The 15,000-nt window shown below is 40.8% G+C and overlaps 1 protein-coding gene across 2 annotated transcripts in view; it reads left to right on the top strand.

Moving 5' to 3' along the window:
* olfm3a (olfactomedin 3a) overlaps positions 1-15,000 on the top strand; it is a 67,066-nt gene that overhangs the window by 4,442 nt on the left and 47,624 nt on the right. Inside the window, exon 1 of one of the 2 annotated variants that reach the window (XM_061922334.1) lies at positions 12,764-12,893. The exons of the other annotated variant lie outside the window; for it this stretch is intronic. Coding sequence (XP_061778318.1) covers positions 12,825-12,893 — 69 coding nt within the window. The 5' untranslated portion in view covers positions 12,764-12,824. Of the gene's footprint in view, positions 1-12,763; positions 12,894-15,000 lie in introns of those variants that run through there. 2 annotated transcript variants of the gene reach the window in all.

The raw sequence follows: 15,000 nt of genomic DNA on the forward strand, positions 1-15,000 counted from the left end.
TATCTCCAACACATGAGGTGAATAATGCATGTTGTCCCCTCATAATACAGTAGCATAGTAGGCCTAAGTATTCATCAAAAACAAGGCGACAATTTTATTTAACACGTCATAAACACGACCAGTTCTAACTGTGGAGACTATCTCCAACACATGAGGTGAATAATGCATGTTGTCCCCTCATAATACAGTAGCATAGTAGGCCTAAGTATTCATCAAAAACAAGGCGACGGTTTTATTTAACACGTCATAAACACGACCCGGGTCTAACTGTGGAGACTATCTCCAACACATGAGGTGAATAATGCATGTTGTCCCCTCATAATACAGTAGCATAGTAGGCCTAAGTATTCATCAAAAACAAGGCGACAATTTTATTTAACACGTCATAAACACGACCAGTTCTAACTGTGGAGACTATCTCCAACACATGAGGTGAATAATGCATGTTGTCCCCTCATAATACAGTAGCATAGTAGGCCTAAGTATTCATCAAAAACAAGGCGACGGTTTTATTTAACACGTCATAAACACGACCCGGGTCTAACTGTTGAGACTATCTCCAACACATGAGGTGAATAATGCATGTTGTCCACCCATAATACAGTAGCATAGTAGGCCTAAGTATTCATCAAAAACAAGGCGACGGTTTTATTTAACACGTCATAAACACGACCCTGTTCTAACTGTGGAGACTATCTTCAACACATGAGGTGAATAATGCATGTTGTCCCCCTCATAATACAGTAGCATAGTAGGCCTAAGTATTCATCAAAAACAAGGCGACGGTTTTATTTAACACGTCATAAACCGACGGTTTTATTTAACACGTCAAAAACACGACTGGTTCTAACTGTGGAGACTATCTCCAAGACAGCACATAAGGTGAATAATGCATGTTTCCCCCCCATAATACATTAGCATAGTAGGCCTAAGTATTCATCAAAAACAAGGCGACGGTTTTATTTAACACGTCATAAACACGACCCCGTTCTAACTGTCAAGACTATCTCCAACACATGAGGTGAATAATGCATGTTGTCCCCCTCATAATACAGTAGCATAGTAGGCCTAAGTATTCATCAAAAACAAGGCGACACTTTTATTTAACACGTCATAAACATGACCCGGTTCTAACTGTGGAGACTATCCCCAAGACAGCACATGAGGTGAATAATGCATGTTTCCCCCCCATAATACAGTAGCATAGTAGGCCTAAGTATTCATCAAAAACAAGGCAACAATTTTATTTAACACGTCATAAACACGGCCCGGTTCTAACTGTTGAGACTATCTCCAACAAATGAGGTGAATAATGCATGTTGTCCACCTCATAACACAGTAGCATAGTAGGCCTAAGTATTCATCAAAAACAAGGCGACGGTTTTATTTAACACGTCATAAACACGACCCCGTTCTAACTGTTGAGACTATCTCCAACACATGAGGTGAATAATGCATGTTGTCCCCCTCATAATACAGTAGCATAGTAGGCCTAAGTATTCATCAAAAACAAGGCAACAATTTTATTTAACACGTCATAAACACGACCCGGGTCTAACTGTTGAGACTATCTCCAACACATCAGGTGAATAATGCATGTTGTCCCCCTCATAATACAGTAGCATAGTAGGCCTAAGTATTCATCAAAAACAAGGTGACGGTTTTATTTAACACGTCATAAACACGACCCGGTTCTAACTGTTGAGACTATCTCCAATACATGAGGTGAATAATGCATGTTGTCCACCCATAATACAGTAGCATAGTAGGCCTAAGTATTCATCAAAAACAAGGCGACGGTTTTATTTAACACGTCATAAACACAACCCAGTTCTAACTGTTGAGACTATCTCCAATACATGAGGTGAATAATGCATGTTGTCCACCCATAATACAGTAGCATAGTAGGCCTAAGTATTCATCAAAAACAAGGCGACGGTTTTATTTAACACGTCATAAACACGACCCAGTTCTAACTGTTGAGACTATCTCCAACACATGAGGTGAATAATGCATGTTGTCCCCCTCATTATACAGTAGCATAGTAGGCCTAAGTATTCATCAAAAACAAGGCGACAGTTTTATTTAACACGTCATAAACACGACCCAGTTCTAACTGTTGAGACTATCTCCAACACATGAGGTGAATAATGCATGCTGTCCCCCTCATAATACAGTTGCATAGTAGGCCTAAGTATTCATCAAAAGCAAGGCGACGGTTTTATTTAACACGTCATAAACACGACCCAGTTCTAACTGTTGAGACTATCTCCAACACATGAGGTGAATAATGCATGTTGTCCCCCTCATTATACAGTAGCATAGTAGGCCTAAGTATTCATAAAAAACAAGGCGGCAGTTTTAACACATCATAAACACGACCCCGTTCTAACTGTTGAGACCATCTCCAAGACAGCACATGAGGTGAATAATGCATGTTGTCCACCCATATTACAGTAGCATAGTAGGCCTAAGTATTCATCAAAAACAAGGCGACGGTTTTATTTAACACGTCATAAACACGACCCAGTTCTAACTGTTGAGACTATCTCCAACACATGAGGTGAATAATGCATGTTGTCCCCCTCATTATACAGTAGCATAGTAGGCCTAAGTATTCATAAAAAACAAGGCGGCAGTTTTAACACATCATAAACACGACCCCGTTCTAACTGTTGAGACCATCTCCAAGACAGCACATGAGGTGAATAATGCATGTTTTCCCCCCATAATACATTAGCATAGTAGGCCTAAGTATTCATCAAAAACAAGGCGACGGTTTTATTTAAGACGTCATAAACACGACCCGGTTCTAACTGTGGAGACTATCTCCAACACATGAGGTGAATAATGCATGTTGTCCCCCTCATAACACAGTAGCACAGTAGGCCTAAGTATTAATCAAAAACAAGGCGCCGGTTTTATTTAACACGTCATAAACACGACCCGGGTCTAACTGTTGAGACTATCTCCAATACATGAGGTGAATAATGCATGTTGTCCCCCTCATAATACAGTTGCATGGTAGGCCTAAGTATTCATCAAAAACAAGGCGACGGTTTTATTTAACACGTCATAAACACGACCCCGTTCTAACTGTGGAGACTATCTCCAACACATGAGGTGAATAATGCATGTTGTCCCCCTCATAACACAGTAGCATAGTAGGCCTAAGTATTAATCAAAAACAAGGCGCCGGTTTTATTTAACACGTCATAAACACGACCCGGGTCTAACTGTTGAGACTATCTCCAACACATGAGGTAAATAATGCATGTTGTCCCCCTCATAATACAGTTGCATAGTAGGCCCAAGTATTCATCAAAAACAAGGCGACGGTTTTATTTAACACGTCATAAACACGACCCCGTTCTAACTGTGGAGACTATCTCCAACACATGAGGTGAATAATGCATGTTGTCCCCCTCATAACACAGTAGCATAGTAGGCCTAAGTATTCATCAAAAATAAGGCGACAATTTTATTTAACACGTCATAAACACGACCCAGTTCTAGCTGTTGAGACTATCTCCAACACATGAGGTGAATAATGCATGTTGTCCCCCTCATAATACAGTAGCATAGTAGGCCTAAGTATTCATCAAAAACAAGGTGACGGTTTTATTTAACACGTCATAAACACGACCCGGTTCTAACTGTTGAGACTATCTCCAACACATGAGGTGAATAATGCATGTTGTCCACCCATAATACAGTAGCATAGTAGGCCTAAGTATTCATCAAAAACAAGGCGACGGTTTTATTTAACACGTCATAAACACGACCGGTTCTAACTGTTGAGACTATCTCCAACACATGAGGTGAATAATGCATGTTGTCCCCCTCATAACACAGTAGCATAGTAGGCCTAAGTATTTATCAAAAACAAGGCGACGGTTTTATTTAACACGTCATAAACACGACCCGGTTCTAACTGTTGAGACTATCTCCAACACATGAGGTGAATAATGCATGTTGTCCCCTCGTAATACAGTAGCATAGTAGGCCTAAGTATTCAACAAAAACAAGGCGACGGTTTTATTTAACACGTCATAAACACGACCGGTTCTAACTGTTGAGACTATCTCCAACACATGAGGTGAATAATGCATGTTGTCCCCTCATAATACAGTAGCATTGTAGGCCTAAGTATTCAACAAAAACAAGGCGACGGTTTTATTTAACACGTCATAAACACGACCCCGTTCTAACTGTCGAGACTATCTCCAACACATGAGGTGAATAATGCATGTTGTCCCCCTCATAACACAGTAGCATAGTAGGCCTAAGTATTTATCAAAAACAAGGCAACGGTTTTATGTAACACGTCATAAACACGACCCGGGTCTAACTGTTGAGACTATCTCCAAGACATGAGGTGAATAATGCATGTTGTCCACCCATAATACAGTAGCATAGTAGGCCTAAGTATTCATCAAAAACAAGGCGACGGTTTTATTTAACACGTCATAAACACGACCGGTTCTAACTGTTGAGACTATCTCCAACACGAGGTGAATAATGCATGTTGTCCCCTCATAATACAGTAGCATAGTAGGCCTAAGTATTCATCAAAAACAAGGCGACAATTTTATTTAACACGTCATAAACACGACCCCGTTCTAACTGTTGAGACTATCTCCAATACATGAGGTGAATAATGCATGTTGTCCCCCTCATAATACAGTAGCATAGTAGGCCTAAGTATTCATCAAAAACAAGGCGACGGTTTTATTTAACACGTCATAAACACGACCCGGTTCTAACTGTGGAGACTATCTCCAACACAGCACATGAGGTGAATAATGCATGTTGTCCCCCTCATAATACAGTAGCATAGTAGGCCTAAGTATTCATCAAAAACAAGGCGACGGTTTTATTTAACACGTCATAAACACGACCCGGGTCTAACTGTTGAGACTATCTCCAACACATGAGGTGAATAATGCATGTTGTCCCCCTCATAACACAGTAGCATAGTAGGCCTAAGTATTCATCAAAAACAAGGCGACGGTTTTATTTAACACGTCATAAACACGACCCGGGTCTAACTGTTGAGACTATCTCCAACACATGAGGTGAATAATGCATGTTGTCCCCCTCATAATACAGTAGCATAGTAGGCCTAAGTATTCATCAAAAACAAGCCGACGGTTTTGTTTAACTCGTCATAAACACAACCCGGGTCTAACTGTTGAGACTATCTCCAACACATGAGGTGAATAATGCATTTTGTCCCCCTCATAACACAGTAGCATAGTAGGCCTAAGTATTCATCAAAAACAAGGCGACGGTTTTATTTAACACGTCATAAACACGACCCGGGTCTAACTGTTGAGACTATCTCCAACACATGAGGTGAATAATGCATGTTGTCCCCCTCATAATACAGTAGCATAGTAGGCCTAAGTATTCATCAAAAACAAGCCGACGGTTTTGTTTAACTCGTCATAAACACAACCCGGGTCTAACTGTTGAGACTATCTCCAACACATGAGGTGAATAATGCATGTTGTCCCCCTCATAATACAGTAGCATAGTAGGCCTAAGTATTCATCAAAAACAAGTCAACGGTTTTATTTAACTCGTCATAAACACGACCCGGGTCTAACTGTTGAGTCTATCTCCAACACATGAGGTGAATAATGCATGTTGTCCACCCATAATACAGTAGCATAGTAGGCCTAAGTATTCATCAAAAACAAGGCGACGGTTTTATTTAACACGTCATAAACACAACCCAGGTCTAACTGTTGAGACTATCTCCAACACATGAGGTGAATAATGCATGCTGTCCCACTCATAATACAGTAGCATAGTAGGCCTAAGTATTCAACAAAAACAAGGCGACGGTTTTATTTAACACGTCATAAACACGACCGGTTCTAACTGTTGAGACTATCTCCAACACATGAGGTGAATAATGCATGTTGTCCCCCTCATAACACAGTAGCATAGTAGGCCTAAGTATTTATCAAAAACAAGGCGACGGTTTTATTTAACACGTCATAAAGACGACCCGGTTCTAACTGTGGAGACTATCTCCAACACATGAGGTGAATAATGCATGCTGTCCCCATCATAATACAGTAGCATAGTAGGCCTAAGTATTCATCAAAAACAAGGCGGCAGTTTTATTTAACACGTCATAAACACGACCCAGTTCTAACTGTTGAGACTATCTCCAACACATGAGGTGAATAATGCATGTTGTCCCCCTCATAATACAGTAGCATAGTAGGCCTAAGTATTCATAAAAAACAAGGCGGCAGTTTTAACACATCATAAACACGACCCCGTTCTAACTGTTGAGACCATCTCCAACACATGAGGTGAATAATGCATGTTGTCCCCTCATAAAACAGTAGCATAGTAGGCCTAAGTATTCATCAAAAACAAGGCGACGGTTTTATTTAACACGTCATAAAGACGACCCGGTTCTAACTGTGGAGACTATCTCCAACACATGAGGTGAATAATGCATGCTGTCCCCATCATAATACAGTAGCATAGTAGGCCTAAGTATTCATCAAAAACAAGGCGGCAGTTTTATTTAACACGTCATAAACACGACCCAGTTCTAACTGTTGAGACTATCTCCAACACAGCACATGAGGTGAATAATGCATGTTGTCCCCCTCATAATACAGTAGCATAGTAGGCCTAAGTATTCATAAAAAACAAGGCGGCAGTTTTAACACATCATAAACACGACCCCGTTCTAACTGTTGAGACCATCTCCAACACATGAGGTGAATAATGCATGTTGTCCCCCTCATAATACAGTAGCATAGTAGGCCTAAGTATTCATCAAAAACAAGGTGACGGTTTTATTTAACACGTCATAAACACGACCCGGGTCTAACTGTTGAGACTATCTCCAACACATGAGGTGAATAATGCATGTTGTCCCCCTCATAATACAGTAGCATAGTAGGCCTAAGTATTCATCAAAAACAAGGCGACGGTTTTATTTAACACGTCATAAACACGACCCGGGTCTAACTGTTGAGACTATCTCCAACACATGAGGTGAATAATGCATGTTGTCCCCCTCATTATACAGTAGCATAGTAGGCCTAAGTATTCATAAAAAACAAGGCGGCAGTTTTAACACATCATAAACACGACCCCGTTCTAACTGTTGAGACCATCTCCAACACATGAGGTGAATAATGCATGTTTTCCCCCCATAATACATTAGCATAGTAGGCCTAAGTATTCATCAAAAACAAGGCGACGGTTTTATTTAACACGTCATAAACACGACCCGGTTCTAACTGTTGAGACTATCTCCAACACATGAGGTGAATAATGCATGTTGTCCCCTCATAAAACAGTAGCATAGTAGGCCTAAGTATTCATCAAAAACAAGGCGCCGGTTTTATTTAACACGTCATAAACACGACCCGGGTCTAACTCTTGAGACTATCTCCAACACATGAGGTGAATAATGCATGTTGTCCCCCTCATAACACAGTAGCATAGTAGGCCTAAGTATTTATCAAAAACAAGGCGACGGTTTTATTTAACACGTCATAAACACGACCCGGTTGTAACTGTGGAGACTATCTCCAACAATTGAGGTGAATAATGCATGTTGTCCCCCTCATAACACAGTAGCATAGTAGGCCTAAGTATTAATCAAAAACAAGGCGCCGGTTTTATTTAACACGTCATAAACACGACCCGGTTCTAACTGTTGAGACTATCTCCAACACATGAGGTGAATAATGCATGTTGTCCACCCATAATACAGTAGCATAGTAGGCCTAAGTATTCATCAAAAACAAGGTGACGGTTTTATTTAACACGTCATAAACACGACCCGGTTCTAACTGTTGAGACTATCTCCAATACATGAGGTGAATAATGCATGTTGTCCACCCATAATACAGTAGCATAGTAGGCCTAAGTATTCATCAAAAACAAGGCGACGGTTTTATTTAACACGTCATAAACACGACCCGGTTCTAACTGTTGAGACTATCTCCAACACATGAGGTGAATAATGCATGCTGTCCCCCTCATAATACAGTAGCATAGTAGGCCTAAGTATTCAACAAAAACAAGGCGACGGTTTTATTTAACACGTCATAAACACGACCGGTTCTAACTGTTGAGACTATCTCCAACACATGAGGTGAATAATGCATGTTGTCCCCCTCATAACACAGTAGCATAGTAGGCCTAAGTATTTATCAAAAACAAGGCGACGGTTTTATTTAACACGTCATAAACACGACCCGGTTCTAACTGTTGAGACTATCTCCAACAATTGAGGTGAATAATGCATGTTGTCCCCCTCATAACACAGTAGCATAGTAGGCCTAAGTATTTATCAAAAACAAGGCGACGGTTTTATTTAACACGTCATAAACACGACCCCGTTCTAACTGTGGAAACTATCTCCAACACATGAGGTGAATAATGCATGTTGTCCACCCATAATACAGTAGCATAGTAGGCCTAAGTATTCATCAAAAATAAGGCTACAATTTTATTTAACACGTCATAAACACGACCGGTTCTAACTGTTGAGACTATCTCCAACACATGAGGTGAATAATGCATGTTTCCCCCCCATAATACATTAGCATAGTAGGCCTAAGTATTCCTCAAAAATAAGGTGACAGTTTTATTTAACACGTCATAAACACGACCCGGTTCTAACTGTGGAGACTATCTCCAACAAATGAGGTGAATAATGCATGTTGTCCCCTCATAATACAGTAGCATAGTAGGCCTAAGTATTCATCAAAAACAAGGCGACGGTTTTATTTAACACGTCATAAACACGACCAGTTCTAACTGTTGAGACTATCTCCAACACATGAGGTGAATAATGCATGTTGTCCCCCTCATAATACAGTAGCATAGTAAGCCCAAGTATTCATCAAAAACAAGGCGACGGTTTTATTTAACACGACATAAACACGACCAGTTCTAACTGTGGAGACTATCTCCAACACATGAGGTGAATAATGCATGTTGTCCCCCTCATAACACAGTAGCATAGTAGGCCTAAGTATTCATCAAAAACAAGGCGACGGTTTTATTTAACACGACATAAACACGACCAGTTCTAACTGTGGAGACTATCTCCAACACATGAGGTGAATAATGCATGTTGTCCCCCTCATAACACAGTAGCATAGTAGGCCTAAGTATTCATCAAAAACAAGGCGACGGTTTTATTTAACACGTCATAAACACGACCGGTTCTAACTGTTGAGACTATCTCCAATACATGAGGTGAATAATGCATGTTGTCCCTCTCATAATACAGTAGCATAGTAGGCCTAAGTATTCATCAAAAACAAGGCGACGGTTTTATTTAACACGTCATAAACACGACCGGTTCTAACTGTTGAGACTATCTCCAACACATGAGGTGAATAATGCATGTTGTCCCCCTCATAATACAGTAGCATAGTAGGCCTAAGTATTCATCAAAAACAAGGCGATGGTTTTGTTTAACACGTCATAAACACGACCGGTTCTAACTGTGGAGACCTTCTCCAACACAGCACATGAGGTGAATAATGCATGCTGTCCCCCTCATAATACAGTAGCATAGTAGGCCTAAGTATTCATCAAAAACAAGGCGACGGTTTTATTTAACACGACATAAACACGACCGGTTCTAACTGTGGAGACTATCTCCAACACATGAGGTGAATAATGCATGTTGTCCCCCTCATAATACAGTAGCATAGTAGGCCTAAGTATTCATCAAAAACAAGTTGACGGTTTTATTTAACTCGTCATAAACACGACCCGGGTCTAACTGTTGAGACTATCTCCAACACATGAGGTGAATAATGCATGTTGTCCCCCTCATAACACAGTAGCATAGTAGGCTTAAGTATTAATCAAAAACAAGTATATAAATTTTGGACACTAACTTTAACACTGTGTTAGAATATAGAAACCAAACAAAAATGCTGTACTTGAGTAATGAATCAGGTTTTTGGCGTCGTCGTCATCGGTAGTCACTCCAAGTATGTCGATCCTCCTGGTGGGGGTGTATCCCTTTATGGGGGATGCCTGTGCGTGACTTAGTCTGGGGTGCACAGACAGTCACCACACGATCCTTGACAGAATAGGGTCAGCAGTGTTTTCCCCAGAAAATGTTAGTTAAGGTGGTGTCTCTCCAGGGGGAAGGGGGTGTTGCAAAGCAAGTTCCTGATTAAATGTCACAAAAGTATAGAAGTCAATAAAAATAAAATTGTTCTAGTTTTAATCTTCAGAGAAAAGCAAGGCGAGTACGGGGAAGGGGCTGGGTGGGCATAACTTGGCCTGTCGGCACCATCATGTCTCCCATCTGATCTATAGACTGTGGTGAAGTAGGCCTGCTTCGTCGCGTGTAGAACGCTACGATTTTTGGTTGTGTTCTTCGATAGATACCTCCTTATTTTTTTCCGTAAAGTAAAAACAAAACACAAAACAGTCCAAGTTACCTGAGATATTAATAAGTGTGTCATTATTTTGACTTAGTAAATATTGACTTACTAAAAGTCAATTAATTTGACTAAGTCAAATTAATGACTTACTGTAAATAAGAGTTTGCAGTTATTGTTTGAAAAAAAAAAAGAAGCTAAAAGTGGAGCCACATGCTGACTGACATATGCTGACCCTGAGAAGCTGGACAGGGAAAAATAAAAATTAAAATAAATGAATAAATAAATATATGTATATATACTGCGATGAGGTGGCGACTGGTCCAGGGTGTGCTCCGCCTTCCGCCCAATTGTAGCTGAGATAGGCGGCACCAGCGCCCCCCGCGACCAATAAGGGGTAGAGGATGGATGTGTGTGTGTATATATTTTGTATGTATGTATATGTATAATTTTTTTGGGGGGGGGACTTAAGTTTAGGCAGTGGCTTTTTGTTGTTAAGGCGTCCACCTGAGACAACAAAGCGCTGCAGGAAACCCTGGGTCAGGGTCCGTTTCTGCTGTAGCCTTCTTCCGTCCATCGCAGCCGTTGAGGTAGTTCTTAAAATCTACCGTCTTCCACGTGTTTTCCCCGTCATCTTTGTCGTAGCGGTGTAGCGTGCAAGGATGGGAGTGGAATAAGTGTCTAAAGATGGTGCTAGCCATTTTAATTACATTCAGACTTGTCTTCAATCAATAACGAAGCAGCATCTTCTCATCCGTCGGAAATGTGTCCCGTGAAAAAAAACCTCCGACCGGAACTCTCCAATAACTAAAGTTCCTTGGGTGAATAATGTCAACTCACCACACCGGTATGTTTTAGCGCTGTCATGGCCAATTTACTGACAGATCTAAATAAGAACTTCACACTACTTTATATTAGAAATGGCAACAGTAGAGGATGAATGTCCCTTAACAAGAAAAAGCTTATCGACCACAGACTTATGCAGATCCCAAACACAGATCAGCAGGTACCAGAAGGTAAGAAAAGTGGCTTTTGCATAATATTGTGAAACAAAACACCAGATAACGTCTTACCTTATACACACACCACAATAATCATCATTATCGGCTGTCACTCAAAACGAGTATGATGATCCTCCTGGAAGGGGTGTATCCCTTTATGATGAAGGATGCCTGTGCGTGACATAGTTTAACGTGGGGAGGCTGTTGCACAGACAGTCACCACATGATCCTTGACAGAATCGGGTCAGGGTCCGGTGGCATGGAGTCCGAAACGACTGGGGGACCTTTTCTGCTGCAGCCTTCTTCCGTCCATCGCAGCCGTTAAAATCTACCGTCTTCTCCCCGTCGTCTTTGTCGTAGCGGTGTAGCGTGCAAGGATGGGAGTGGAAGAAGTGTCAAAAGATGGTGCTAACTGTTTTAATGACATTCAGTCAATAACGGAGCGGAATAACCTAATCCGTCGGAAATGTGTCCCATGAAAAAAACGTCCGACCGGAACTCTCCAATAACTAAAGTTCCTTGGGTGAATAATGTCAACTCACGACACCGGTATGTTTTAGCGCTGTCATGGCGAGTTTACTGACAGATCTAAGTAAGAACTTCACACTACTTTATATTAGAAATGGCAACAGTAGAGGATGAATATCCCATAACAAGAAAAAGCTTATCGACCACAGACTTATGCAGATCCCAAACACAGATCAGCAGGTACCAGAAGGTAAGAAAAGTGGCTTTTGCATAATATTGCGAAACAAAACACCAGATAACGTCTTACCTTATACACACACCACAATAATCATCATCATCGGCTGTCACTCGAAACGAGTATGATGATCCTCCTGGAAGGGGTGTATCCCTTTATGATGAAGGATGCATCTGCGTGTGCGTAGTTTAACGTGGGGAGGCTGATGCACAGGCAGTCACAACGCGATCCTTGACAGAACCGGGTCAGGGTCTAGTGGCATGGAGTCCGAAACGACTGGGGGACCTTTTCTGCTGCAGCCTTCTTCGCCATTGCAGCTGTGGTGGTAGTTCTTAAAATCTATCGTCTTCTGCCTTGAGGTATTCACCGTATCCCTGGCCAGGGGGCAGTCAGGTACTCGGCCACCTGGGGTACCAGTAGTAAAGGGGTTAACCTCCTGGTGCACTGCCGGATGCATGCCCTGCCACTAGGTGGAGCCCTCGCACCACCGTTTGAGAATGGCTGCATTAGGTAAATAATGAGATTAATGAAGTAGTATTGATGCTCCCTCCCCATGCCCGCCAGTCCTCTCTCTCGCTCTCCCTCGCCCCTGCTCGCTCTCCCTGGCGAGCGAGCCGATGTGGGCGTGACGCCGCGCTCGCTTCCCCGCCGTTTGAAACTGTCCGCTAACGCAGCCAGGTTGTGCACGTCGGGAGAAAAAGTGGCACCCACGTCAGCATGCGGCTCCTGTTGAGCGTCCTGCGCGCCTTCCTGTCCCTCACCATCTTTGGACTGTGCCCGTCTGTGGTGAGTTTATTTTATTTATTTTTTTGATTGCACACGTTTCCTCCTCGCTCTCGCTGCGTGTCGCTGCCTCGCTGTCAAAAAAAAAAAACATGAGAAGTGTCCTCTGCAGTGGACATTTGTTTTCAGCCTTTTAAAAAAAAAAATGTTTTGGGGGGGTTGCATAATGATGTGCAAAAGGAAAATGTCCACTGTAGTGGACGTTAACCTGCGGTGAAACGGCGTCCTCTGCAGTGGACATTTCAAAAACAAAAACACAAAAATCCTCTGCAGAGGTTCTCAGGTGGCAAAACATTGACATGTTAGCATCCTTTGCAGTGGATGTTTGTTTTTAGCCTATTTCTAAAAAAAAATTGTTTTGGGGGAGCAGAGGGATCACTAATAATATGCAAAAGACAAATGTCCACTGCAGTGGACGCCAAGATAGCAATTTTTTGTTTAATGCTGCTGCTTTGTCGCCATGTTGTCGACAACACGAGTGATTCAGGTCTATGACCAATTATGCTTTTGAATGAAGCCAAAAATAGCATTCACTTATGTGACCCAATGCAAACAACCTTCCCTAGTCATGGTGCAACTAAAAGAAAATGGAACCAATGCAAAATGTGGACAGTCATGGTCACACGTAGGACAATATAACGCAATTTGTGGATATTACAAAAAGCGTCCACCCAGCATAAAAAAAAATCGTAATTTGCACCCTGTGTGTGTGTGTGTGTGTGTGTGTGTGTGTGTGTGTGTGTGTGTGTGTGTGTGTGTGTGTGTGTGTGTGTGTGTGTGTGTGTGTACATGCACATATATATATATATATATATATATATATATATCTCTGTGTTGGCCCTGCGATGAGGTGGTGACTTGTCCAGGGTGTACCCCGCCTTCTGCCCGATTGTAGCTGAGATAGGCGCCAGCGCCCCCCGTGACCCCGAAAGGGAATAAGCGGTAGAAAATGGATGGATATATATATATATATATATATACACTAGAGCTGCAAATCTTTGGTTGTCCCACGATTCGATTCAATATCAATTCTTGGGGTCGCGATTCGATTATATATCGATTTTTTTCGATTAAACGCGATTTTCGATTCAAAAACGATATTTTTCCGATTCAAAACGATTCTGTATTCATTCAATACATAGGATTTCAGCAGGATGTACCCCAGTCTGCTGACATGCTAGCAGAGTAGTAGATTTAAAAAAAAAAAGCTTTTATAATTGTAACGGACAATGTTTTATCAAATGATTGCAATATGACTTATTTTATCTTTGTGAAAACATTGGACACAGTGTGTTGTCCAGCTTATGAGATGCCATGCAAGTGTAAGCCACTGTGACACTATTGTTCTTTTTTATTATTTTTATAAATATCTAATAATTTCAATGAGGGATTTTTAATCACTGCTATGCTGAAATTATAACTAATATTGATACTGTTGTTGATAATATTCATTTTTGTTTCACTACTTTTGGTTTGTTCTGTGTCGTGTTTGTGTCTCCTCTCAATTGCTCTGTTTATTGCAGTTCTGAGTGTTGCTGGGTCAGGTTTGGTTTTGGAATTGGTTTGCATTGTTATGGTATTGCTATGTAGTAGTTTGTAGGATTGATTTAAAAAAAAAAAAAAAAGATTTTTTTTAACAATGAGAATCGATTCTGAATCTCAAAACGTGAGAATCGCGATTTGTATTCGAATCGATATATGTATGTATGTATGTATGCATGTATGCATATATATTTATATATACACATGCACACATACATACATACATACACACATATATGTATATATTTTATATATACACACATATATATATATAAATACATACATATATGTGTGTGTGTGTGTGTATATATATATATATATATATATATATATATATATATGTATGTGTGTGTGTGTGTGTGTGTGTATATGTATGTATGTATATATATATACATATGTGTCTATATATATATATAGACACCAAATATATATACACAAACACATATACTGTACATGTATGAATGTGTATAAATGTATATACTGTATGTATTTAGGTTGTGTGTATATGTGTGTATGTATATATATGTATACCCCGTTTTCCGCCTGAGTGAGCTGGGTTAGGTTCCAG

The sequence above is a fragment of the Nerophis ophidion genome, linkage group LG15 (assembly GCF_033978795.1).
Source record: "Nerophis ophidion isolate RoL-2023_Sa linkage group LG15, RoL_Noph_v1.0, whole genome shotgun sequence".
Lineage (NCBI taxonomy): Eukaryota > Metazoa > Chordata > Actinopteri > Syngnathiformes > Syngnathidae > Nerophis > Nerophis ophidion.